The sequence below is a fragment of the Rhododendron vialii genome, chromosome 6a (genome assembly GCF_030253575.1).
Source record: "Rhododendron vialii isolate Sample 1 chromosome 6a, ASM3025357v1".
Lineage (NCBI taxonomy): Eukaryota > Viridiplantae > Streptophyta > Magnoliopsida > Ericales > Ericaceae > Rhododendron > Rhododendron vialii.
The window spans coordinates 5,417,681-5,442,456 of record NC_080562.1 but is presented as its reverse complement, the minus strand read 5'-3'; the positions used below and the strand labels follow the sequence as shown (position 1 = coordinate 5,442,456).

At 38.3% G+C, this 24,776-nt stretch overlaps 4 protein-coding genes across 6 annotated transcripts; 3 read left to right on the top strand and 1 right to left on the bottom strand.

Moving 5' to 3' along the window:
* Positions 1-3,077, top strand: LOC131328303 (serpin-ZX-like). The gene is made up of 3 exons (XM_058361263.1): positions 1-249; positions 1,376-1,450; positions 2,160-3,077. The coding sequence occupies exons 1-3, from the start codon at positions 1-3 to the stop codon at positions 2,751-2,753; spliced, it is 918 nt and encodes a 305-aa protein (XP_058217246.1). The 3' UTR covers positions 2,754-3,077.
* A 4,240-nt stretch (positions 3,078-7,317) lies between these two features.
* LOC131328302 (serpin-ZXA-like) lies at positions 7,318-10,110 on the top strand. Its single transcript, XM_058361262.1, has 5 exons — positions 7,318-7,428; positions 8,025-8,132; positions 9,097-9,306; positions 9,390-9,852; positions 9,950-10,110. The coding sequence occupies exons 1-5, from the start codon at positions 7,318-7,320 to the stop codon at positions 10,108-10,110; spliced, it is 1,053 nt and encodes a 350-aa protein (XP_058217245.1).
* A 2,315-nt stretch (positions 10,111-12,425) lies between these two features.
* Positions 12,426-14,425, top strand: LOC131328301 (serpin-ZX-like). The gene is made up of 3 exons (XM_058361261.1): positions 12,426-12,794; positions 13,448-14,142; positions 14,329-14,425. Exons 1-3 carry the CDS (start codon positions 12,426-12,428, stop codon positions 14,423-14,425), a joined length of 1,161 nt encoding a protein of 386 aa, XP_058217244.1.
* A 1,628-nt stretch (positions 14,426-16,053) lies between these two features.
* On the bottom strand, positions 16,054-23,965 carry LOC131331155 (CST complex subunit CTC1-like). 3 transcript variants are annotated; one of them, XM_058365017.1, is made up of 16 exons: positions 22,752-23,964; positions 22,472-22,590; positions 22,290-22,364; positions 22,123-22,201; positions 21,919-21,981; positions 21,745-21,825; positions 21,419-21,613; positions 20,881-20,985; positions 20,472-20,750; positions 19,751-20,239; positions 19,009-19,647; positions 18,827-18,918; positions 17,574-17,781; positions 17,307-17,421; positions 16,579-16,907; positions 16,054-16,434 (listed from the first exon to the last, which is right to left on the bottom strand). In XM_058365017.1, the coding sequence occupies exons 1-16, from the start codon at positions 23,847-23,849 to the stop codon at positions 16,264-16,266; spliced, it is 4,137 nt and encodes a 1,378-aa protein (XP_058221000.1). In that variant the 5' UTR covers positions 23,850-23,964; the 3' UTR covers positions 16,054-16,263. The 3 variants fall into 3 exon arrangements, with proteins under 3 accessions (XP_058221000.1, XP_058221001.1, XP_058221002.1); XM_058365018.1 differs by having other exon boundaries at positions 21,745-21,822; XM_058365019.1 differs by lacking the exons at positions 16,054-16,434; positions 17,307-17,421 and having other exon boundaries at positions 16,713-16,907; positions 22,752-23,965.
* Between the last annotated feature and the right edge of the window lie 811 nt (positions 23,966-24,776).

The window sequence follows — 24,776 nt, the reverse complement described above, 5'->3', positions numbered from 1 at the left end:
ATGGAGTCGTGCACGCAGATTACCAATCAGCTGATGCTCAAGGGAATCGAGAAAGGGGTTTCCAAGAACATAGTGTCTTCTCCACTATCAATCAACGCCGTTCTAAACATGTTGGTTGCAGGATTAACGGGTGATAGTTTGAAGCAAATGTTGGGCTTTCTTGGGTCCAAGAACGTCGATGAAATCAATTCAAAATCGAGACAAATGATGGCGATGCTGCGTGGTGGTGATGGTCCGGTGTTTACCATGGTCAATGGAGCTTGGGCTGATTAACGTTTTCCTTTAGTTCCTAAATACAAAGAGGAGGTTCTAAAAGGTATTTTCGAGTGTGAAGCGAACAATGTTGATTTTCAAACTAAGGTAATATTTCTCTCGAAATTTTCCATCGGCTAATATATATGCATGTTTTATAAGGCTCTGTTGACTTGCTGAGAAAATCAACTTTAGTTACCAAAAAATTGTAGAATTTACAGCTTCAACTTTTCCACTAAAAAACACTTTCCTGTAAAATCGATCTTTCCAAAAGGAAGGAATTTTAGTTTTCAGAACAGAAAAATAAATTTGTTTTCCTTTACTACACCACACTTCACTTTTTCGAGAATTTTATTTTCCACGGAACATTTACGGCAATGTCATTATCCACATGTGGGGAGTCCAATTAAAATCGGACCAAAATTTCGTTTGGACGGCCCCAAAGGAGTTGATAGCATATCAGAAGTTTTGAATCTGAGACCTTAGAAGAGAGGAAACGTTAAGTCCCTGGCCTCCTTTTCGAGGCCTTGACCACTGCCAACTAGCGGGGAAGCCCAATTAAAGTCGGATCAAAGCTCTGTATGGACGGGCTCTATATATAAGAGTTGATATCTTGAGACCTTGAAGCTATGGAGCACGGGTACGCGGTACACGGTACGGGTACGGGTACGGAAAACGGCAAAACCCTACGGCGGGGGTATAGCGAATAGATATATAATTTTTTTTCTATTTTTTATTGCTTTAAATGAAATATAAACCCATTTTACCAACAAAAAGCAACATAGATAAAAGTTCAAAGTTCATACATCAAGTTCAACGTGCCTAGATCAAAGCTAGACGAGTTCCTTATTCCTTACATACCAACAGTACTTACAAACATTGACTCAGTGTAAACGTGTATGTATATATAAAAGAGAGAGAACTTACGTCTTCTGTTCCGATTTGGAGCCCTAGACCGCTGCCTCTCTTAGTGACTCAGTAAACGTGTATGTGTATATAAAAGACAAAAAAATTACACAATAAGCCCATATTTTATAATTATTTACAAAAAATCCCTAAAATTTTGAAAAAAAAATCATTTTGGGCTAAAACGTACCCATGCCGTACCCAAAATTATCAAAAGTACCCGATCAAATTTTGCCGTACCCGGTACGTTTTTGCCTTACCGGCGCCGTACCCATACCCGTACCCGTACCCGGTACGTGTACGGCGACATTTCTGAAGTACCCGTGCTTCATAGCCTTGAAGAGAGCAAATCTTGAGTCTCAGGCCTTGACCAAGACCAACCCTTTTGTTTCATGTTTTCTAAAGTTTGTCGTTATATTCCGTTGGATTTCATACAATCAATCACTTTAAGATGAAGCAGTCCACTAAGAACATGCCTGTAAAAATCTCGAATAGAAACACACAAATTTTAAGTAGTTGAACAATAAACAGTGTTTTCTCAAAGTTAATTTCCTAAAACATTGATTTCGCCCATATTTGATGGTTGGGTCCAAATCAATGTTTTTTTGAAAGTAGTTATGTGTGTGTGGGGGTGTGGCAATTGTTCTGAGTGATCTGAAAAAGTTCCTTCAAAATATATTTTTTAAATCAAAACAAGCTTCCAAATCCTCAACAAGACAAATAATTGAGTTTTAATTTGAAATGGCGAGCCAATCAATGCCGGAGTCAAGATTTTGATTCAAGAGGGCCAAAATGATGAGACAGATTTTCAAGAAAAAAATGCACTATTTTTGTGTTTCAATCCAATACACTATGCTTTTAGACAATTTTGGTCCAATGCAATGGTAAGTATGTGATGTTATTAAAAGTTAGATAAAAATTGAAAAGAACACCCTAACTTGAAGACTACTGAAATTACATGTTCTTTATTTTTTATTTTGGACAATGCAATGTGTACGTAGGCTAATCAAGTGGTAGATGAAATTAACTTGTGGGCTGATGCTGCATCAAGGGGTCTTATAAAAAATATTCTCCAATGTGGGTCCGTACCTATAGACACAACACTCATCTTTGCAAATGGACTCTACTTTAAAGGAATTTGGGAAAATAAATTTGATGCAGCGCGGACTAAAGATAGAAAATTCTATCTTCTAAATGGGGACAATGTTTCAGTTCCGTTCATGAGTGATATTGTTGAAAAGTACTATTACGGGGCATTCGATGGATTCAAGGTTCTTAAAAAACCATATGCAAGTCGCCAGCCCAACAATTTCTCTATGTATTTTTTTCTCCCGGATGAGCGAGATGGGTTGCAAAATCTTCTTGGGAAGTTCAATTCTGACTCTAGATTTCTGAATGAGGAGTACTTTGAGTTAACGAAAGAGAGGCTTGACGAATTTTGGATCCCGAAATTTAAATTCTCATTCGATTTTGACTTTTCTGAGGTCATGGATGACATGGGGGAATCGTTGTCTATAATTAAGAATCCGAGAGACTTGTCCGAGATGGTGCATAATTCTGAGGATATCCCCTTCTTTACCTTAAACATGCTTTAGAAAGCTTATATTGCAGTAGATGAGAATGGAACGGAGGCTTCAGCTCATGCGCAGTTGAGAGGAGGAGGTGCACCCCCTCTGTCAGGTTGCCGTTTTGTTGCTGATCATCCTTTCGTATTCATGATCAGGGAAGAGCGATTGGGTTAGTTTTTTTCACTGGAGCAGTAGTCAATCCAATCCAAGAGGATTGATTAGGTACCTGTTCTTAGAACCTGTATGGTTATTGTCACTTTGGTTTGGATTTTCTTTGTGTGTTGAATAACTGGAGTTTTGACTTGTTAAAGTTTGAACTTAATGGTTGAAGTTTTCTCTATGATAAGTATCATATCCACCCCAGTGCCACCACTGGTCTTTTAATAACTTTCTTTGTTTTGTGTGATTTTCACCTAGTAGTTGGTGGTGGTGTGGCCTCGATTGTGTTTGTGAATATGGTTTTTCTTTTAAGGTAGGCATGTGTTAGGTGGCCGGTGATGACCAGAGGTAAACGGGAGAGAGAAGTGAGATGGTGGTAATCCTATGAGAGACGTGTAGGTGGTGTTTTGGGATAAGTTGGGGTGCTATAAATTTGGTATCAGAACCTAGGTTTTATGATTCTCTCAACTATTCTCGATTGATAACGACTTGTGGGTAAGCATCAACTAGTACTCGCATATGGGGCTTGTGTTTTGATATATTATTCTGTAATGAAGTGATTTTCAGTAACTCTCTCAGGCACGCCAATTCTAGTTCTAAGATCTCCAAACGAACAAGGTCGTGTCTTCTTTTCTCTCAGTATGAAGTGATTTTCAATAATTCTCTCAATATGGGGTCTTCTTCTCAGTTTGAGCATAATTGTTTTATTTTTTATGTCAAGAAAGATGGGGCATGGTGCAACTCCTTGCGCTTGGTTGGGCATCGTGGTTTATGCATACAACTCTACAAGGGTGGGTGACCTTGTGATGAGAAGGGGAAAGTTTTAATGCTTCATCTTCATTACATGTGAAAACTAGTGCTTGTCTAGATGCTCTCTTACATGTTGTGCTATCTACATATAGTCTTTTGCTTGTTCAAAGGATCAAGAATGGGAGAGCATCGGAATGCACAGTTCAGTCGTTAATATTAGATACCGAGTCAGGTAGTATGTCATATAAGGTTCCTATTTCTGATGTTGAACGAGCTGTCATTCATGAAGCAGCGGTGGCAAATGGCAATGAGGGTAGCTCTTCCTCTTAGTATGTGATCTGTTTTTTCTATGTATACAAGGGAACTGTTTTTTCTCAAAAAGGAAAAAAAAGAAGTTATGAACAGAACAAAGATGATGAAGACTTGACTTTGTAGCGGTTCTTAATTGGGGTTTAGCCGGTACTTTGGTATTTATCATGAAATTAAGCTTAGTTAATGTTTCTCGTTTGAATGGGTATGTCTAGGTGTGGGTCCATGCATCCAAAGGATAGAGTTATGTTTTGGATTTAAGATAGTTTATGTGATGTTGTGTAATCTATCATGTTCTCTTTTGCTTGGTTTCAGAAGTACTATTATATAGCATCAGAACTAGAATCCATAAAAAACAAAAAACAGGAGTAGTGGTGATGATTCTATGTTCAGGTCAGTTCAGTTGAAATTGAGCTGAGAGCGCTAGTCTCTGTACTGGCTAGTGGGAAAGAAGCTACAGTGATCTAGTTTTACTCCCCCAAATGCAGGCTTTGCCTTACGTTGCCGAAAATTGTGTTGGAAGTGGAGGAGGAATTTTGAATGCCTCAACATTGTCATGGCTGATGCAGAGAATGCCTGAGGAACTCACCGTAGACTCTCTTGGTTATGTTTCCTCCATTTTACGTACTTTTAATGACTTCCTGTGGTTTTGGTCTTTAGGATTGCAAGGTTTGCTGAACTTTTATCATCACATTCATCACCTTCCATTATCTATATTGGTCACCGAAAAATGAAACCATATGTTTGTAGTTGCATTTAGTGTTCCTTGTTAGAGTTTCACAAATATGTATAGGCTGTTGTTTTACTTAAATTTGCTGTAAGCTTCGGTTGCTTAGTTGTGTTAAACCGATCACAAATTGTTGCGTTCACATTTGAAAGATTTGTGTGGTTTGACGATAGATGTTTGAAGAGCTATAGTATCATCCGCCTGGAAAGGTTATTTTTGTTTATCCCTGTGATTGAGGACAACAAATTTCTTCCGAGTTTCTTCTTTGAGTAGACGACTGTGTTCATTATGAAACCTGCTACATTTCTTGACTTCTCCTTGCCTCTTTCCGGTTTTGGGTCTCTCACTTCGGTCATTGCCTTTCTTCCTCTTACTTTGACAGTAGCTGCCTCAACTCTAGCAACTGTGCTGAGCAACGGTGTTCCAATTAACACATTGCTAAGACAAGAAGATTGAAAAACCAGGAGGTTGCATACTTGCATTTAAAAAGTTCTCCACTTACGCAAGAAACGCGTGTGATGATTTCCTAATTAATATGCACAAAAAACTCGAGGGAATTTGGCCGATGTACAGCAGAGTTGCACGCCCGGGTAGGCGAGTACTGCATGTGTTGGGGCAGGGGTATTTTTGAACTGTGGTTTTGATTTCATTTGGGCAAGAGGAGAGCAATGTTTGGGCCTTAACTGGGAAGATTTACTCCGTTGTGATTTTTACCCTCCTGTTGGCGGAAGCCAAACCAATAGAGGTGTTCCCCTGTCTCTTTGGCAGTTGGCTTGAATGCTTGCATAATTTGGCCGATCTACGGGCCGTTCCGACTAAGGGAAATGTACTTTTTTTTTGAATTAAAGGTGACATATTGTAAGAGAATGATCTGCTCATATAATAGAAAATAAGTACTCAAAAAATAAAAACTTTAACGGAACAGTAAGTTTGATGGAGTACCTAAAAGCTATGCTCTCTAGTCTTGAAAAAAACTTAGATTGTTTTCTTCTTCTGAGCTTGTGGACTGTACGTCATTATGGAGTAATTTCAGGTCCGACTATAGTTCCGCTCTTGGTGAAGATGATCCCAATTAACTTGAAAATAACTACTGAAATTACATGTTTTATGATTCATTTTTGAAATTACTTATGTCTACACAAGCTAATCAAGTGGTAGACTCATTGGGCTCTCCGTCGAGGTTTGATAAGACGAAATTTCGTCCATGTTTGATGGTTTTGTCGAAATCAAAGTTTTTTGAAAACTTTTATAAGAAAATAGTTCAAAAAACTGAATGCATCATCAATCTCTCGTGCGTTCGCACGCGCTTTTGAAAATAGTCATTGAGGGATCTGAAAAATATTTTGATGTTCCCTTCGAAATATATATAGGTTTTAATCAAACAGGTTTCCAAATCCTCATCCAGACAATTATTAATGTTTTATAGGAAAGGGGGTCGCGATCCATGGCGGATCAACTAGGAGATAAACTACTGAAATTCCGTGATTTTATTTTTCATTTTAAACCAAACAAGTGTCTATGCAGGCTAATCGAGTTGGAGAGATGAAATTAACTCGTGGGCTAATACTGTCTCAAGAGGTTTTTATCAGGAATATTCTCTCGCATGGGGATCCCAGAGGGGTCTGTATCTAGAGAGACAACACTCATCCTTGCAACTGCTCTCTACTTTAAAGGGATTTGGCCGGAACTATAACTATAAATTTGATGCACAGCCAGGAGGACTGAAAATAGAAAATTACTATATTTTTCCTCAATGGGAACACTGTTTTAGTTCCATTCATGACTAGTAGTCAAAGATATTATTTTGGGTCGTATGATGGTTAATTTCAAGGTCCTTACTATCCCATATCAAAGTGGGAAACCCAACAATTTCTCTATGTTCAAATAACTCTATCAGTATGGGATCTTCTTCTTTGCTTGAGGAGAATTTATCTATCTATCTATGTTACATATTATTGCAGAATGACTTTCTGTGAGAATGGAAGCGACACGTGCACTTATATTTCTAGCCTCTCTTAATTTTTCATTAGGATAAAAAGGGCAAGAAGCCATTGACAATTCCAATTGTAAATGTTATTAGTCGATTCATATCCACCCATAAGTTAGGTAAAGAAAATATTCCCAAAATCAATCGTATAATGTTACTGCCAATTAGAAGTCCAAGTCTCGTTTTCCTTCTTTTAATTTGAGAATCCTAAATTCCTAGGAGTTTAGTATGTTGCTAATGAACATAAAGGTTGCCAATGGACTTGTTGTCCAAATTTCCAATGGCAATAAATTTCTCACCCTCTTCCACATGGAAGGTGAAAGTTCGATTCTCGCTAGAAGCGCGAGCACTTGGTGTGGTGGTTGATACCCTTTGAATTTATCCCACTCGTATGCCGCTTAACAATACGCCTTTCCCCTCTGTTTATAGGTATGCTAGACATCTATTGAGTGATATCGAGGGACGAAAAAAAAACAAAAACCAAAACATGTCGGCCCTATCTATCTAACCCTAAAATCAAGTAAATAAATGACTACAAAACAATCAAAGAAAGTCCAGGGAGAACAAAATAAAAAGCGTGCCTATCAAGAAAGCCCGAAACTCCTATATATAAGTACAAACACATAATAGCACAAACCCTGAAAGGCAGCAGATCACCAATGGAGTTCTGCACACGAATTGCTAATCAGCTGATGCTAAAGCAGATTCAAAACCCTGTAGGCAAGAACATAGTCTCTTCCCCACTATCTATCAATGCGGTTTTGAATATGGTAGTTGTAGGATCAACAAGCCATATTTTGAAGCATATGTTGGGCTTTCTCGGGTCCAAATCGTCGATGTAACAATTCAAAATCGAGGAAGATGATGGCGGTGGCAGTAAGCGTGTAAACGAGCCGAGCTGAACCGAATATTGGCATGTTCGAGCTCGGCTCGATCAGAATTCGTCTGGCTCGAGCTCGGCTCGAGTTTGAATCGAACCTGAAAATCTTGGCTCGAGTTCGGCTAGACAAGAGTGTACAAAGCTCGAGCTCAGTTCATTAGTATTCAGTCTAGAATAAACGAGCCGGCTCGGCTCGAATTCGAGCTCGAATTCGTCAACTTTTCAGCCTTAATATTGAAAAATTGGCTAAACGTACTAGCCGAGTCGAACATAATATTGGCATATTCGAGCCGAGCCGAGCCGAACCTATATATTTCGAGCCAAGACGAACCTGTTCACGAACCTATATATTGGCATGTTAGAGCCGAGCCGAGCTGAACCTGTTCGAGCCAAGCCCTGCTAGGTTCGAGCTCGGCTCGTTTATCAAACGAACCGAGCCCTTACCGAGCCGAACTCGCGAGCTACTCAGCTCATTTACAGTCTTAGGTGGCAGCAGGTGGTGGTGGTAGATCCTCTGAAATCATCGGCAATGGTCCGATTTTGACCATGGTCAACCAAGCTTGGTCCGATCTTGACCATGGTCAACAGAGCTTGGTCCGATCATTGTTTTCCTTTAGTATCAAAGTACAAAGAGGAGGTTCTAAAAGGTATTCAAGTGCGAAATGAACAATGTTGATTTTCTAAATAAGGTAATCTTTCTTTTACGAATATCCCTCGGCTAATATAACTTTTTTTTTTTGGGTATCTCGTCATCAAATTCAACTGGACTTCACATGAATCAAACTCTTTAGATTAAACCTCTATTGTAGCAGTCCCAAAATAAACAAAGATTCAAAGAAAAAATAAGCATTATTATATAAATAAATAAATAAAACCAAAAAATAAGAAGGAAACCTAGCAGAATAAAATGATAGCAATTTAGATGTTTGTTATGGTTCTTTTAAAGGAGTTATGAAATAAAAACTATATCTCCCTAAATAACTAGACTTCTAAACTAAATACATTCGACTCATGTGCTCAAACCTAGTTGAATACACGTTGTAATTAATTTATCCCAATTAAGAGTTAGTTAATTTGTATTCCAATTGAATTTTTTATATAAGTTTTTTTCACCAAATTAAAGAACTCAATCGGTATTTTCAAATCGATTAACGTTCTTCACAAATTCTAAAAAATCAACGATTTTGAACATAAAAGTGGACCATGGGTGATGCGTCATGATGAAATTTTTGGAGTTTTTTTTCTTTCCAATATTGTGTTAATCTGTTAGCGGAGTGTTAGAAGGTTTAGTCCACAAAGAATTTAAGAGGCTATTCATAGCACTATAAATCCCAAACGTCCACGACGAGACTTGAACCCTGACCTCCCACATGGAGGTATAGAGTCAACTTTACCTCATAAAGAGATGCATTGACCCCAGTCCTATGAAGCAATCCTCAACCCCTGACTGTTCGATTTGAGCAGAAAAATGCTCATTGTGACGATCACCCAACTTGAATATAACTACTGAAATTACATGTTTCCACCATTCCATGCGAAAAATGACATGTCTATGCAGGCTGATCAAGTTGCAGATGAAATTAACTCATGGGCTAATATTACATCAAGAGATCTTATCAAAGAGATTCTCCAACATGGGTCCATAGATCCCAAGACAGTACTCATCCTTGCAAATGGACTCTACTTTAAAGGATTTTGGGACTCTGACTATAAATTTGATGCAAGGAGGACTAAAAAAAGAAAATTCTATCTTCTCGATGGGAGCATTGTTTCAGTTCCATTCATGGCTAGCAGTAAAGACTATTATTACGGATCGTTTGATGGTTTAAGGTCCTTAAAATTCCATATCAGAATTGCCTACCCAACAATTTTTCCATGTACTTTTTTCTCCCGGATGAGCGAGATGGGTTGCAAAATCTTGTTGGGAAGCTCAATTTGGATTTTGGGTTTCTATGCCAAGAGTACTTCAAATTAACAGAAGAGACACTTGATGAATTTTGGATTCCGAAATTCAAATTCTCGTTCAATTTTAATGTTTTAGAGGTCATGAATTCGGACATGGGGGTACCGTTTTCTAGAATTTTGAATCTGAGAGACTTGTCCAGGTTGATACATAATACTAAGAAAGTCGAAGCCTTAATCTTAAAGATGTTTCAAAAAGCTTATATTGAGGTAGATGAGAAGGGCACAGGGGCTGCAGCTATTACTCATCTCCACTTTGTTGCATATTGTGCAACGTCTCGGTCAGAAAATAAGAGATACAATTTCGTTGTTGATCATCCTTTCGTATTCATGATTAGGGAAGAGAGATCGGGTTTAATTTTGTTCTCCGGAGCAGTACTCAATCCAATCAAAGAGGATTGACTAGGTACTTGTTCCTAGTAATGGAATGGTTTGTCATCTTAACTCAGATTGTTTTTGTGTTGAGGAACAATTGGAATTTGATTGTTTTAAGTTCAAACTGCACTCCAGTGGCACCACTAGCACTGCGTTTGCCTTTGCCAGCACAATTGCCTGCGTGACAATTAGGGAGTTCAGCTGCATGATGATTGAAGAGCAAAAATCGACATGAAAGTTATCAGCTTTGATAAATAGAAAAAATTGAGATGAAGTTGATTAATAGGCTAAGTATAAATCGATGCTTAACCAAGAGGATTGACATGCATCCTCTTGGTTATGTTTCCTCCATTTTACGTAATTTTAACAACTTCCCGTGGTTTCGATCTTTAGGATTGCAAGGTTTGCTGATCTTTGATCATCACATTCATCAGTCATCACCTACCATTATCTGTATTGGTCAATGAAAACTGAAACTATATGTTTGTAGTTTCATTTGGTGTTCCCAACTTAACTACTGAAATTACATGTTTTATGAATCATTTTTGAATTACTAAATGTCTACGCAGGCTAATCAAGTGATAGATGAAATTAAATCATGGGCTCTCCATCGACTACAAGAAATTTAGGATCTCCCAACGGGTTTTTTCAGCGCCATGGGGGCGACATGCGGCTGCCAAGTCAGCGCCACGGGGGCGACATGCAGCTGCTACGTCAACAACACGTGGAGGCCACGTGAGCATTATGTCACACAATGGTTGCTTTTTAAAAAAAAAAAAATGGCTTGAGCAACAGTTTTAAGCGTCGCTAAAGAAACCGCGCATTACTAAAAAAAATCTATACCAACACTCGTCAAAACCGTCACTTTACCTCTACAGCGACAACAGATATCTCGCAACAGTTTGGCCGACGGCTGGTGAACCGTTGGTATAGCCTTTAGTGATGCTTTTTGTATTTTTTAGTGACCCTTTTGACCGTTGCACGCTTTTTCGAAAATAGTCATGAGGGATCTGAAAAATAGTTTGATGTTCTCTTGCAAATAGATATTGTTACGACCATAATTTCCGTAAAGAATCAATCGTATATAGAATTGTTTTTTTTCTTTTTAATCCACAATCGTATAAAGTACTAGTGTTTGTCCGTGCCTACGGAACTACGCATTCACTCTTATAGTGCCGTAGGTGCGGACATTTTTGTAATATAAACAATGGGTAAAAAGAATCGATGACATTTTTGTAATATATTTGTAAGAGTGTGGGTGTTTTCTTAAGAAAGTTGGAGAGCACACATTAACCCTTGGATCAAATCAATCTCAACCCTTGGATCAACTTGTCTTTTGTGAAGGCCCACACTCTTGTGTTTTATTAGGTAGATTGTTACTGCCAATTAGAAGTCCAACTCTCGTTTTCCTTATTTTCAGAATCCTAAATTCCTAGGAGTTGTATTGCTAATGACCAAAAAGGTCGTCAATAGGCTTTGTAGCCCAAGGTCATTTTCTCACCTCTTCTACATGAAAGGTGAGGGCAATGTTCTGAATACCGTACCAGCTAGAGACACTGAGGGGCCGTGCTATGCCCTCCAAGGGACAGCACAGTGCTGTCTCGGCCTTGTGGGGTTTGCTTCGGTCTCGCTTCAATGATTGAAAACGTTCACTTCGTAGAACTCGTCGAGTAGAACAATCATTCAAAAAAATTAACTCAATTGGATATTATTAAGTGCCTGATTAAAACACATACAACTTGCCAATAATGGAATTTAGTGGATTTGATCCAGTGTTTCGGATCCATTCCTTTCAAAATAAAAATGTTTCAATTAGGCAATTAATGATATATGATCGAGCTGATTTTTCACATGATTGTTTTCAATCATCGGAGCGAGACAGATGCAGGCCCTGCAAGACCGAGATAGCATCTTGTTGCCCTTTAAGGGCACAACACGGCCCCTCACTCCAAGGGTACCGAATTTTCTACTGATATGGTACATATTGGTACCAGTGATATACCGGGTACCATTTAAGCTATTAGTGTTATTTTCTAACATAAAAGAATTTATAGTATAATATACATATTTATAAAAAAGAAAAAGAAAAAGTAGTTTGTTATTAATTGTTTGGTATCGTCCGGTATCTCTAGTACCATCCGGTACCAACTGATTTTGAGCCAGAACGAAATTAGAGGTGTAGGGTACCGGATTTGGTGAATACCCCGTACATATTGGCCGGTACGTAATGAGATTCATAACCTTGAGTGAGAGTTCGATTTCCACAGAGAGCACGAGTGTTTGGTGTGGTAGTTGATATTTTTTAGGCTTGTCCTACCAGGGTAGCTAGATATCTATCTGAGTGAAATTAATCAAGGGATGGAAAGAAAAAAAGAAAAAAAAAAGGTCGGCCTTATTTGACCCAAAAATCAAGCAAACTGATGACTACAAAACAATCAAAGAAAGTCCAGGGAGAACCAAAAAAAGCCGTGCCTATCAAGAAAGCCGAAAACTCCTATATATAAGTACAAACACACAATAGCACAAACCCTAAAAGGCAGCAGATCAACAATGGAGTTCTGCACACAGATTGCTAATCAGCTGATGCTTATGGAGATTCAAAACTCTTTTGGCAAGAACATAGTCTCTTCCCCACTATCAACCAATGCGGTTTTGAACATGGTGGTTGCAGGATCAACGGACCATACTTTGAAGCATATGTTAGGTTTTCTGGGGTCCAAAAATGTCGATGAAATCAATTCAAAATCTAGGAAGATGATGGCGGTGGCAACAGGTGGTGGTGGTAAGTCCTCTGAAATCGTTGGCAACGGTCCGATTTTGACCATGGTCAATGGAGCTTGGGCCGATCGACGTTTTCCTTTAGTATCAAAGTACAAAGAGGATGTTCTAAAAGGTATTTTCAATTGCGAAGCGAACAATGTTTTTTTTTTTTTTTTTTTGAAGAGAAGCGAACAATGTTGATTTTCAAACTAAGGTAATCTTTCTTCTACGAATATCCCTCGGCTAATATATACCTTTTTTTTTTAGCTTAACAAAATCAAACTCTTTAGACTAAAACTCCATAATACCGTCCCAAAATAAACAAAGATTCAAAGACAAAATAATCATTATATAAATAAAAAAACCAAAAAATAAGAAGGAAAACTAGGAGAATAACATGACAGCAATTTAGATGTTTGTTGTGTTGCTTTTAAAGGAGTTATGGAATAAATACTATACCTCCCTAAATAACTAGACTTTGAAACTTAATACATTCAGACTCATGTTCTCAAACCTAGGGCTGAATCCACGTTGTAATTTATCCTAATTAAGAGTTAGTTTGTATTCTAATTGAATTTTTTAAAATTTTTTTGCACCAAATTAAAAAACTCAATTGGTGTTTCCAAATCGGTAACTTCTCGACAAACTCTAAAAAATCAACGATTTTGAGCATTAAAGTGGTGACGATCACCCAACTAGTAGATAACTACTGAAATTACATGTTTCATTATTCCATGTGAAAAAACATAATATGTCTATGCAGGCTGATCAAGTGGTAGATGAAATTTACTCATGGGCTAATACTGCATCAGGAGGTCCTCCAACATGGGTCAGTAGATCCCGAGACAGTACTCATCCTTGCAAATAGACTCTACTTTAAAGGACTTTGGGACTTTGACTATGAATTTGATGCAAGGAGTACTGAGAAAAGAAAATTTTATCTTCAGGATGGGAGCATTGTTTTAGTTCCATTCATGACTACTATCAGTAAAGATTATTATTACAGATCCAGCAGTAAAGACTATTATTACGGATTGTTTGATGGTTTTAAGGTCCTTAAAATCCCATATCAGAGTTGCCAACCCAACAATTTCTCTATGTATTTTTTTCTCCCAGAAGAGCGAGATGGGTTGCAAAATCTTATTCGGAAGCTCAATTCCGATTCTAGGTTTCTGAGTCAAGAGTACTTCGAGTTAACAGAAGAGACACTTGAAGAACTTTGGATCCCGAAATTCAAATTCTCGTTCGATTTCAATGTTTTAGAGGTCATAGACGACATGGGGGTATCGTTTTCTAGTATTGGGAATCCGAGAGACTTGTCCGAGATGGTGCATAATACTGATGATGTCGAACCTTTTCTATTAAAAATGTTTCAGAAAGCTTATATCGAGATAGATGAGAAGGGGACAGAGGCTGCAGCTATTACTCATTCCCGAGCCGTTCCATTTTGTTCAAAGTTGCGGCCACAAAATAAGAGATACAATTTTGTGGCTGATCATCCTTTCGTGTTCATGATTAGGGAAGAGAGATCGGGTTTAATTTATTTCTCCGGAGCAGTACTCAATCCATTCAAACAGGATTGATCGACTAGGTATTTGTTCCCTAGTATCGGAATGGTTTGTCATCTTGTTTTTGTGTTGTGGAACAATTGGAAATTTGATGTTTTAAAGTTTATGCTACATTCCTGTGGCAGCATTAGCAGTACTGCTTTTGCCTTTGCCAGCACAATTGCCTGCATAACAATTAAAGAGTTCAGCTGCATGAGGATTGAAGAGCAAAAATGGGCATGAAAATTATCAGCTCTGATAATAGGCTAAGTAAAAATCGAGATGAAGTTGATTAATTGACTAAATAAAAATCGGAGCTTTGAAATTAATCATGATAAAATATTTTTTATTTTTTATTTTATTTCAAGCTCAAGGGATTGACATGCATCCAATAAGCTGTGAATTTGGCTTGTCTGCCATTTTAAAGGCAGTCCAATTCACCAGATATTGACAGCTCAGCTAGAGTAGAAATTACAAAAATTGGACTGCCTCATGCGGTTGAGAGTTAAACAGCAGACAAGCCATCCTAAGCTGTTATTTTAGAGTTTTAGAGATGCCTGTTTAGTTTATCATTTGTTTGGATTCTTCGCCTGTGCGTATCACGGATTTGATGCTAGTTAGGGATAATTGTAGTAGTTGTTTAGGACTCCTCCAATTGTTGGGATTTGCTAGATTTTTTGGGTAATTTTTTACACCCAAATAAGCGAACCAGGAGTGGGATGGGGTGGGGTAAAACCCCTGCAGAGGTCTTGCTTATCCCGCCCGAATAAGCAATCCATACTAAGAGCAAGTTTATCGGTTATTAGTTAAAAAAACTTGTGAATAATGCACATTTTTCATTTATCTACTTACATTTCTTTCAACACTACACCAACACTATCTATTTAACCTATTCTCTATTAAAATATCATTACTTTTATTTTTTAACCCTATTTTTAAATTGGAGCAAATGAAGAGAGAAGGGAGAGACCCGACAAAAAAATAATAAAGAACTCTATCGCTTGTGAACAGTTCTTCTCCAGAAATACCTAAGCACTGTAGTTGGAGCAATAATACCTATGGGTTTGTAGAATCTGGTGCATGGCTGTTTTCTTGTTTTGCATAACTAAAATACATTCAAAAGCATGTATAGCTAAGTTGGTAAACTTACTCTTAAGGGCTCTATTAACCCTTGCTAGAGATGTGGTGTTAATGAGTAATTAATGGTATTCGGGCGCCGTCTCCCAACACCCTTCACAATCATTCATTCATGTAAATCCAACACATTAAGTGGTAGGCTTCACATTAACGTTTAGATGTGAAGGGTATCGGAACACCACGATCACTAAATAATTTTTCAGGATTACACATGGTTGCTTTTCTTTTTCTTTGAGGCAAGATAAACCCATGATTGTTGAAGTACGGTGATCCCAACTAAGTGGATTCAGATAACTATACATAATTATATATTTTTTTGGGAACATGATAGAAAGGCATTGATAATAATAAGTGAAAGTACAACTGTGCTGTCACCGTTATAATAATGAAGACACGTCAGCGATGAGCGAAGACCAAACTAAAGCCATAGGAACAAAACACAACGTACTATGCTGCAAAACACAAAAGAACTACTATGCTATTGCCAGAAGATGCCAACAAGAGGCTTAGGGACAACAACTTGACATGGCAACGTGGTAGTGTAGAGAGGGTCAAAATGATAATTTTCTTCTCCCTCCCGTTCCAATTTTTTTGCCCTTTTTCTGAAAATCCAATATTTTAAGAACCGTAACGAGTGAAATGATCAGACCCACTAATTAATGCCTAATGGTCGTTTTTTTTTTTTTTTTTTTTGCCCAGTTTTTCCGCACAACATATTAAGAACTCAAAACCCATCAAGGTGAACAAAATGCATTTATAGAATTCAAGATTTTTATACAACACCTATAATTAATTAGGAGGACAGTATTGCACGCTCATATAATTGCTCTTATCACTCACCACACTGTGTCATGAAGACGATAGATACGCGTAAAATGCAATTCAGAACTTGCATTACATCATACAAGTAAGATCATATCACAATTCACAACTACCGCGGTAGTCTACCGGTTCAGGAGTTCTTGGGCTATTTTTCGTGCTTCAGTGAGAGGGTTTGAGAAGTGAACTTCTCCAACCCATATATTTTGCATTGGATGCATTTTCATCTCCATTTCCATCAACCGTTTCTCCAGCTTTCCAATAGCATTGGAATCCATCCGAGTGCCGACAACAGTCTGCCAGCACAAAAGAAGAACAAGTACTTCATTAACCCATATGTTGTCTTGTAAATGTTGTCAGGGAAAGCATTTTATAAGGTCAAATCTCGAGCTCTTACTTTTGTTTTTGCATATATCTGTCAATGTTAATTATGAACGTACCCATAAGGTGCTGAAGCAGGCTTTGAGGATAAGAAACTTGAGGAGGTCCTCATCTGAGCTGCTGAAGATAGTATTTGAAGTGACGGAAAAATTAAGGTCTTGAGCTGAAGAGTCGAACATCGATCCATAGTTTTTGACAATAACTCTACCATGCTTCTGTAAAATTTTATCTAAATGACGAAGGGGGCCACGGGCCTCATCTGCCCTTATGATCTTTGATCCCCTCGTACTTCTAGTATGATTTTCATGTGAAAATTCTTCATGTAGCCTCAGTAAGATTGCTGCCTTTTCACTATTTGTCCAGCAACACCATGAGGACGACCCATCATCTGCACAGGCACATGAGAGTGCAAAAATTACAACATCTGGGTAACCAATAGGAAAGGTAAACAAGGAGAGACTGAAAGGCATTCTAATCCAGGCTAATACAAAGCAAGAGATACTGTCTGAAGTCTTGAGAACCTCTCATTGTTTACTGTGCAGTCAATATTGTAAGACTAATTCCAATAGATGGTCAGAAATGGCAAAAATAAAAAAATAAACAGGAGAGAAAGTAAACGAAGATGATAGACGAATGAATAAAAGAGGCAGCAGCATAAAGCCAGTGTTAAGCTCTTGATCTGAGTCTGAGATGCGCAAGGTTATTAGATATTACTGTAATGATGTCCTTTACATGCTTAACTACCAGACAGAATTCTGACCAACCATGGAATTGAGAAAAAACATACCTAATACAAAACCAGCGAGGGGAATATTAATCACAGGCGACTGGGAGTGAAATCTTGATTTGGGATAAACAGCTTTACTGCTGTCCTCCAGAACCAGAATATAAATAGCCACAACCTATCAAACTCAGAAGCTAAATCAGTATAACCCAGAAACTTGGAAGATAGGAATTCAAATCTGAGATAATGTCATCCATCTGCTGATAATCGAAATAAATAAATTGTTCGGCTAACAGGAAGAGCGTGCAAATTTATGAGTGAGTACTTTACCCTGCAATGAAACTGTACTGGCTTACAGTCACTGTGTTGCATTATTTCAGACATCAAAGCTGATGGAAAAGTATCTAGAGATGCAACATTGCATTGCCCTGAAACAACTAATCCATTATCATACTTGTCGATGCGTTGGTCGCTGGCTACTCCTACGGCTTTGATTACAATGAAAGATGTAGGTGTCAGGATGACTTCATTCCTCCCACTGAAACAACAGTAAAAAGTAAGTGATTGGTAATGTAACTCTTAAGGAAACTTTGGCTGTACATAAGACACTGATAAGCGCCAAAGATATGACAACAGATCTCAATGAGAACGTCAAAAGCATGTACTGTGGGCTTTCCTGGTGTTTTCCCTTCTTTTTATTTATCGTTATGAACAACCATGGCGGCTAGAAATAGAAAGAATAACATCAGACAGCTTCGTGAAAGTAAAACTAAGACTGTAGTATCAAGTGCGATTATTTTATCTGGTGTTTTGTTAAGAGAAGATCATTGTGCATCTAAGAAGCACGTGTCCAGTTACCAGTGCGGGTATGATACGGGTATGTCGATATGGACAAACCTTAAAACGCAGGGTACGGTACGCCTGGGGTACGTCTATAGCAAATGTATTTTTATAACTTAGAGCAATGTACTACATGTAATAATTACACTTCAACTAAAGAAAATAGCTAAATGACTTGGGCAATTCAGAATGTACCATCAAATAGTAGTTTAACACCAATCATAAAGCGCAAATCAGAGTTTAATGCCATTTTACTAAAGAACCTTTAGACCAAAAATCGTTATTGTACAATCACGCTAAGCATGGAAAAAGTAAGTGTTATCAATTTAAGTTTCATCTTTGGGTTGGGTACGGCTTGATATACATTGCGGTACTTTTGGGGTACAGCAAAAGCCGAGGAGAAAAAGTTTCGGTACGTGTTTCATGTACCTTGTACGGATTTAGAAGTACCATGCAAAGTACCGGTACCAGGTACGTTACGGGTACGAGTACGCCGGGGTTTTAGAAGTACCCATGCTTCATAGTTTTGCATTTATGCAATGGTTTACATTTAACAGCTAACTGAGGATGAGAGTGAATCTGATCGGTTGCAGAGGCAGTCAAGTCTCAGAACATATTGACTGTTTGATTTAGTTTTGGTGGGTGGGGGGCAAGGGTAAGGGAATGAGATAATATACATACAAGTCGGATTCACTAATGCAACTATCACCAAATGGCCTGTGCATATAAGACCAAATACATACCTCAAAACAAGTACTCGATGGAAAGTTGCAGTGATGTCAGGTCCAAATCCAATGGGATATGAATGTTTGCTTTGAGCACCAAAAATCTTAACCTTCTGAAACAAGGAAATAAGAAAAACCCCCAATGTAAAGCAAAGCAGGAGATAAGGATACTGGTTAAAATCAGGGTGTAGGAACATTACCAAGTGACGGTCCACCAAAACATGAATACAGACACTGTTTGTCACTGGAAAGAATTTTGTGCAACTAATATCCACCGGACTTTTGCGCCTTACATTTGCGCCGAAAGAACTGGAACCAGAGTTGTGAACAGCCACCACATGTCCATGGAAAGAGATCAAATTTCCCTCAGGCAACTGGAATTCAGGGTCAGAAGTACCAGAATAATGAAATGATCCACTCATTTTGGTCTCACTGCACCAAGAAATGTTGGCAACCTCTTCAACTGAGACAGATGGCTTAAGCAAACCTTCATCCAATGACTTAAGATTTTCCTTTAAGAAACTTTCATTATCCCTAAAGAGATGTACATGCAAGTCTGGATGACTTGAAACACAATCTACACTCAAATTCTTGAGAGGACGCACATTTTGATGAGGACATTCAGAGGGTGTCTCATTAGGGCTGTCAAATGAATCAGTAGGAGGGTGTGATAGATTGGTACTTTGGATATCCTCATCAGAAGAGAATGACAGGCTCCACAGATGTGTTGTAGAAGTGATAATAATTTTACAACAGCTTGCATCATTAGTGTCCTTGGAAGTACATAGAATATCTTCTTTGTGATGCTTTATGATGTAATAGCTGCCAATTCTCAACAGCTGCAACATAAATCCAAATGAAAGCTCTTTCTTAAGCAACAGAGCATAATTTCCTAATCCAAGCAGTAAACAGGTAAATTGTAAAGGAAAATAAATGACACACCTCACACTTCCAAAAGCTTTCAGAATTGAACTCCAACAATATCTTCTGTGCACTGGGTGTGGAACCAGAACTGACCTTCAAATTAGCTTTTGAGCAACACAAGATTCCTGGACTAGCTACACAATGATCATTATTGGTAACAAAACAAGGAATATCAGGCGGGGAACATAAATTCAAACATTTCTGCTCCTGATATGATCTCGCATAAGAACTCGAAGAGAGACAAGTTTTTGGGCCACATAATTCGTATTCAGCACCGTGCAAACTAGAATGCGATTCTCTATTTGATGGCTGATCAATTTTATATCTCTTACTAGGAACGAATTCCGGGTAGTTTCTGCTAGTATAGTGATGCTCCATGGGTTCTTTCAGCAGGTCTGAAGAAAGGTTAGTCGGACACTTATGCCCGTCCTTGCCAGCAATTAAAAGATCCCAAAGCAAAATGAATGCCTCTGCAAACATGCTTGAAGTACCTCGTTCACCTTGAAACTGAGAAACCATATAAAACCTTTAGCGCGAATGAAAAAGGTGAAGAAGTAACAAGGGAGAATTGCTGCTACCATCCATGAGTTCGAAGCTTCTGTATTTACTTTCATTTTGGGGGGCAGTTGGGGTTGGGGGTCAGTTTACTATTTTGCAAGATTGCAAGAATATAGATGACATCGTTTGCACTATTAATAGTTGATATCAGCAAATGCACAAAGATAAAAAAGCACCATACCGTTTGTTCCACAGGATATTTATGTGTCACCAAAAGAAGGTGAAATCTTCCACTTTGAAGCTCCTCAAAGTTTGCTTTATTCTTGATACCAGCATGGAAGGGGAGATTTCTGGATTTTGAGTCTCCCAAATGATAGAGAAGATAAATTGCTAGCTTCATCTCTCTTACTAATCGAATGCTGTTAAAAATATTTCTGCACAAGAATGAGTCGTTGAGGTGTAACCCCAAACAATCCACTCGTTCCAGTTTTCCTTCCATAACAAGAGAGAAGTCATTTACCTGGACAAGTAAAAACAAAAATTGATTCAGTAAAGCCGGAAAAAAAAAAAAGATGCTAAATTAAATTCCATTCACCTTTAATCAAATTACATCTAGCCTTTTCAAAGAGAGGCAGAATTTGTCTTGTCACCTCGTATAGACTGTCAGTATTCCAAGCTGATGAAAGATCTGGTATAATGACATCAATGCTGCCAGTTGCATCAATCAATTGCACCCTTCCAGAAGATGAGGAAATCTGAAAAATAAAATGTCCGAACCGAGCACTTCTTGTTATATTTCTTTATATAGTTATAGAAGTCTAAGAGTTCATATTTCAACCAAATTATCTTAGGCTGTTATTTGCAAACATTATCTCTATGCCACCTGGCTAATCACTTCAAGCTTACTACAACAGTATAGAATGAAACACGATTGTCATTTTATCCGAACAATGCAAATCTAGGAAAGGATCAAAATCTCCTTTAGTTCAACATCTGTAATCTCTGGCAGATAATAGCAAAAAAAAAAAAGAAGTTGCCTTCTGACTCACTTTCCATCTACAGAAGTACGAGATGATTTACTTGTGCATAACCAAACAAGTTGCACAGGACAAACTCACGTTGTGTAGAAGTGATAAATTATTGCTAGCAAAACTGGAAATCAGTCAAAATGAGGTCACTAAACTTTACCGATCCAAGCAAAACAACACCTATGTCTTCACTGAGCATAATCCTCCTAATTGACCCACTATAAGGTAATCCTTCACAGGATAGATGGCTATTTTTGTCAGAGTTATTCATCAAGTCAGAATCAGTCTCCCGTTCCCACAGCATTTTCATCCATGTTGCTTCACAATGACTGACAAAATGAGCGATAGGTACCACCTGAAAGAATAGCATAAGCACACAAATATTACTAATCACTACTTGTCAAGCGGTAATAACAAACTAGAAAACTGTTAAGAGCTCAATAACCAAGACTATCTGCACTTCCATCCCTGATTGGCTGAACTTACCAGTTTAAGTTGACCGTAGTTCGGTTCGTTGCCACAGCCGCAAGAGTCATGCTTACAGTATTCTCTAAATACTCCATGCTGCTAAAAGAAAGTCACACTATGGAGGGTCACAAAAAAAAAAAGGATAACGAGAAACGTATCTTCGTTAACCACCAGCAAATTTACCAACTTTACCCGAGATCGAAACATGGATGAAGGTAACTGCGAATTAGCATATGACTGAACCAGTCCTTCCTTCTGGTAACACCTTTTGACTGTCCACATCAGCTCATCATAAAATTTCATAACCAAAAATGAAGAAAACATTGCTCCAGGGTAAAACAAAAAACTTCATGCCAATGTGAACTATATTATGAAGATCCAAAGACAGTAAATTACATTGTTTGATCCCAAGATCTCCTTCTCATTTAAAATGCCAGCAAACTTTTTCCTGAAACTTGAGACAAGAAGTAATACCCTGACCCAAGCATGCAAGCAAATAAGTCAATCAGGAATTTTAAACAATAGGAGAAACAACACTATCACAGGGTAGAATAATTTCTTACCATAGTTTTACGGAAAATGATAATGAATTAATGAACTTCCCCAAAAGGCTTTGAGATTGTGAACTTAAACAACACCTGCAGCACACAACATTGATTTATAGCAGTGCTGTACAAAATATACAAAAGCTATGAGCCCAGGTAGATAACATCATAACATACAAATCAGATTCAAAATCCCTTACCCAGTTTCAAATGGGGAAAAAGATTTCACAATAATGCTAGTTCTATAGCAAGCACCAAGAATAAGTACTTTTGTCCAACAAAATTTTGGATTCACAAAATGGACATTCCTCATGGATACCTGCAAAAGAATCACCTGTTAGAAATAAGTAGTACCATACTACCATGACTTCCACCTAGTAGATAGAGAAACCAAACCACACCAGACCAAGACAAATAAATTGGCCTAAATATTTATCAATGCGAATTCAACGCAATGAAATCAAGCAAGCTGTTACATACAATAGCGCCAACTCTGAGACTATGCGGCAGAGCGATAAGTCGATCTGTAAGTAACAACATCACTTCTCTGTCCAACTCAACTACCATGCTCTGCATGTAAATGCCCGTAACAGTGCCGGTATACATGCCACATTCACCATTGCCCTTAATTACGGTCTTACTAGCTGGAAACCGTCTATTAATCACCTTGGGGAGATGCAACAAAGTTTTTTCGGAAGTTACATACATCAACTGAGAATCTTCCTCTCCTATAAAAACCAACTTCTTCTTCAACCCAGATAGCAAAACAACACTACCAATCAGCTTTATAATCACAGGATGCCAGGACGAAGCCGACCCACAAAAGTACACAATCACAGGTTTGGCAAAGCAATGGCTATCCTGCCCTTCAATCTGATCTTGCATAGCCATTAATTTAGAGTCCTTCACACAACACAATTTACACGTACAAACCAAAATTTGCACAAGAAACCCACAAACATTTCTTGAAACGCTAGAATTACTAACACACGGAACTACCGAAACAGGGCTGACAGACTCTAACTCGCCACGAACCGAATATCTCGCCTTGTCACCGTCTCCACAATCAATCACCGAATCCGAAACCAAAGGAAACACATTCGAACACGGAGGAATCACACCGGAAGTTTCCGGAAGTCTCCACGTGATGATTTCCAAGAAACCCCCGCCACATTTCAATGGAATGAAGTTCCAAGCAAGAACGTGTATCTTTCTTCCTATAATTCGAACGTCTAGGTCAAGAATATCGCAGCAGACGACCGAGGAACCGTCGGAGAACGAGAAGCAGCTGGTTTTAGGGCAACGAGGAGTGGAATTTGAAGATGAAGGGTTGTTGTCGTGGGAAGGTAGGGTTAGGGTTCCGATGATGAGGGATGGGTGGTTGAGAGAGGACAGGGTTTTAGGGTGAGGGTTAGGGTTTTGGGTGGGAGGAGTGGAGGTCTGATTTCTGTCGGACGGCTGTGGTTTTGAAGATGGGGAAATCGAACGGCTGGGAGTGAGAGATGATGCGGCGGTGACGGGACGAGAGCGGCGGAGGAGGTCGGCAAGTGCGATGATTTTCACGCCTCCTTCTTCCATCACATTGCCAATCCAAACCTCTTCTTATACATACACACAGATATGTATATATTTGTGTACATATATGTAGTCTGAGACTCAGAGAGAGTAGCAAGAGAGAGAGAGAGAGAAGAGAGAGAGTGTGGCAGAGATGAATCGACACTGTGAGGGTGAAGAGCGGTGGGTGACGGCGGGAATGGGGGGAAAGTTTAAAATCACGGCCCAACAAGTCTAGCCTAATTGATATTGGGCCAAAAAGTCGAGGTTTTGTTCGTTTAGGGGACTTAAAATCTCTGGTCACGGGCTCACGGTTTCCAATAGATTTTTCATATCTATTCAATCATTATTTTTAAAAATCTCCTTTGAAACCCAAAACGAACAAAGTCTGAACTTTTCTTTCTCTGTGTACGGTTTTCAACAAAATTTTCTTGGGAAAATGACAGCTAAGGACGTGTTTTAATAATTAATACCCGTCAAGAACATGCTGAGAATATTTGTTAATACTAAAAATATCTTTAGCGGGTATTAATTATCAAAACACTTTCTGAACCGTTATTTTCCCTTCGGTTTTCTGTTTTGATTACTTGAAGCAGTTTTCATTATAGTTTTATTTGTTTAACATATTTTTATTTGTCTGTTCAGGTATGATTTTTAGTGGATTGATCAAAATATCTTTCCCAGAAGACCCTCAACGAAGAAAAGAAAATTAAGCACCAAAACGTACAATTGTTGTACATTACTTTAGTTTTTTAGACTGTCGTCTTTAGAGCATCCACAGTGGAATAAACAAAATAAAAAATTGTTAAAGTTAGTAACGTTGGATCAAAAAAGTGCTCACATTAGAATAACCAGGTTTACCAACCTTTTAACAACTCATCAAATTTTGGCTCTTCAATAATCAAAACTAGCAATATTTTGTCGATAACGAAATTTTAATTTTATCTCTCA

Coding starts and splice junctions, on each gene's coding strand:
- LOC131331155 (XM_058365017.1), bottom strand. CDS start 23,849: ATGGAAGAAGGAGGCGTGAAAATCATCGCACTTGCCGACCTCCTCCGC. Junction 20,240..20,471: donor AATATCCTGTGGAACAAACG/GTATGGTGCTTT, acceptor ATGGTTTCTCAG/TTTCAAGGTGAACGAGGTAC. Junction 17,422..17,573: donor CAGTACAGTTTCATTGCAGG/GTAAAGTACTCA, acceptor TGAGTTTGATAG/GTTGTGGCTATTTATATTCT.
- LOC131328303 (XM_058361263.1), top strand. CDS start 1: ATGGAGTCGTGCACGCAGATTACCAATCAGCTGATGCTCAAGGGAATC. Junction 250..1,375: donor ATGGTCCGGTGTTTACCATG/GTCAATGGAGCT, acceptor AATTATCAAAAG/TACCCGATCAAATTTTGCCG. Junction 1,451..2,159: donor CATACCCGTACCCGTACCCG/GTACGTGTACGG, acceptor ATGTGTACGTAG/GCTAATCAAGTGGTAGATGA.
- LOC131328302 (XM_058361262.1), top strand. CDS start 7,318: ATGGAGTTCTGCACACGAATTGCTAATCAGCTGATGCTAAAGCAGATT. Junction 8,133..9,096: donor ACCATGGTCAACAGAGCTTG/GTCCGATCATTG, acceptor ATGTCTATGCAG/GCTGATCAAGTTGCAGATGA. Junction 9,307..9,389: donor ATCTTCTCGATGGGAGCATT/GTTTCAGTTCCA, acceptor ATTCCATATCAG/AATTGCCTACCCAACAATTT.
- LOC131328301 (XM_058361261.1), top strand. CDS start 12,426: ATGGAGTTCTGCACACAGATTGCTAATCAGCTGATGCTTATGGAGATT. Junction 12,795..13,447: donor TCAATTGCGAAGCGAACAAT/GTTTTTTTTTTT, acceptor ATACTGCATCAG/GAGGTCCTCCAACATGGGTC. Junction 14,143..14,328: donor GTGGCTGATCATCCTTTCGT/GTTCATGATTAG, acceptor TTCCTGTGGCAG/CATTAGCAGTACTGCTTTTG.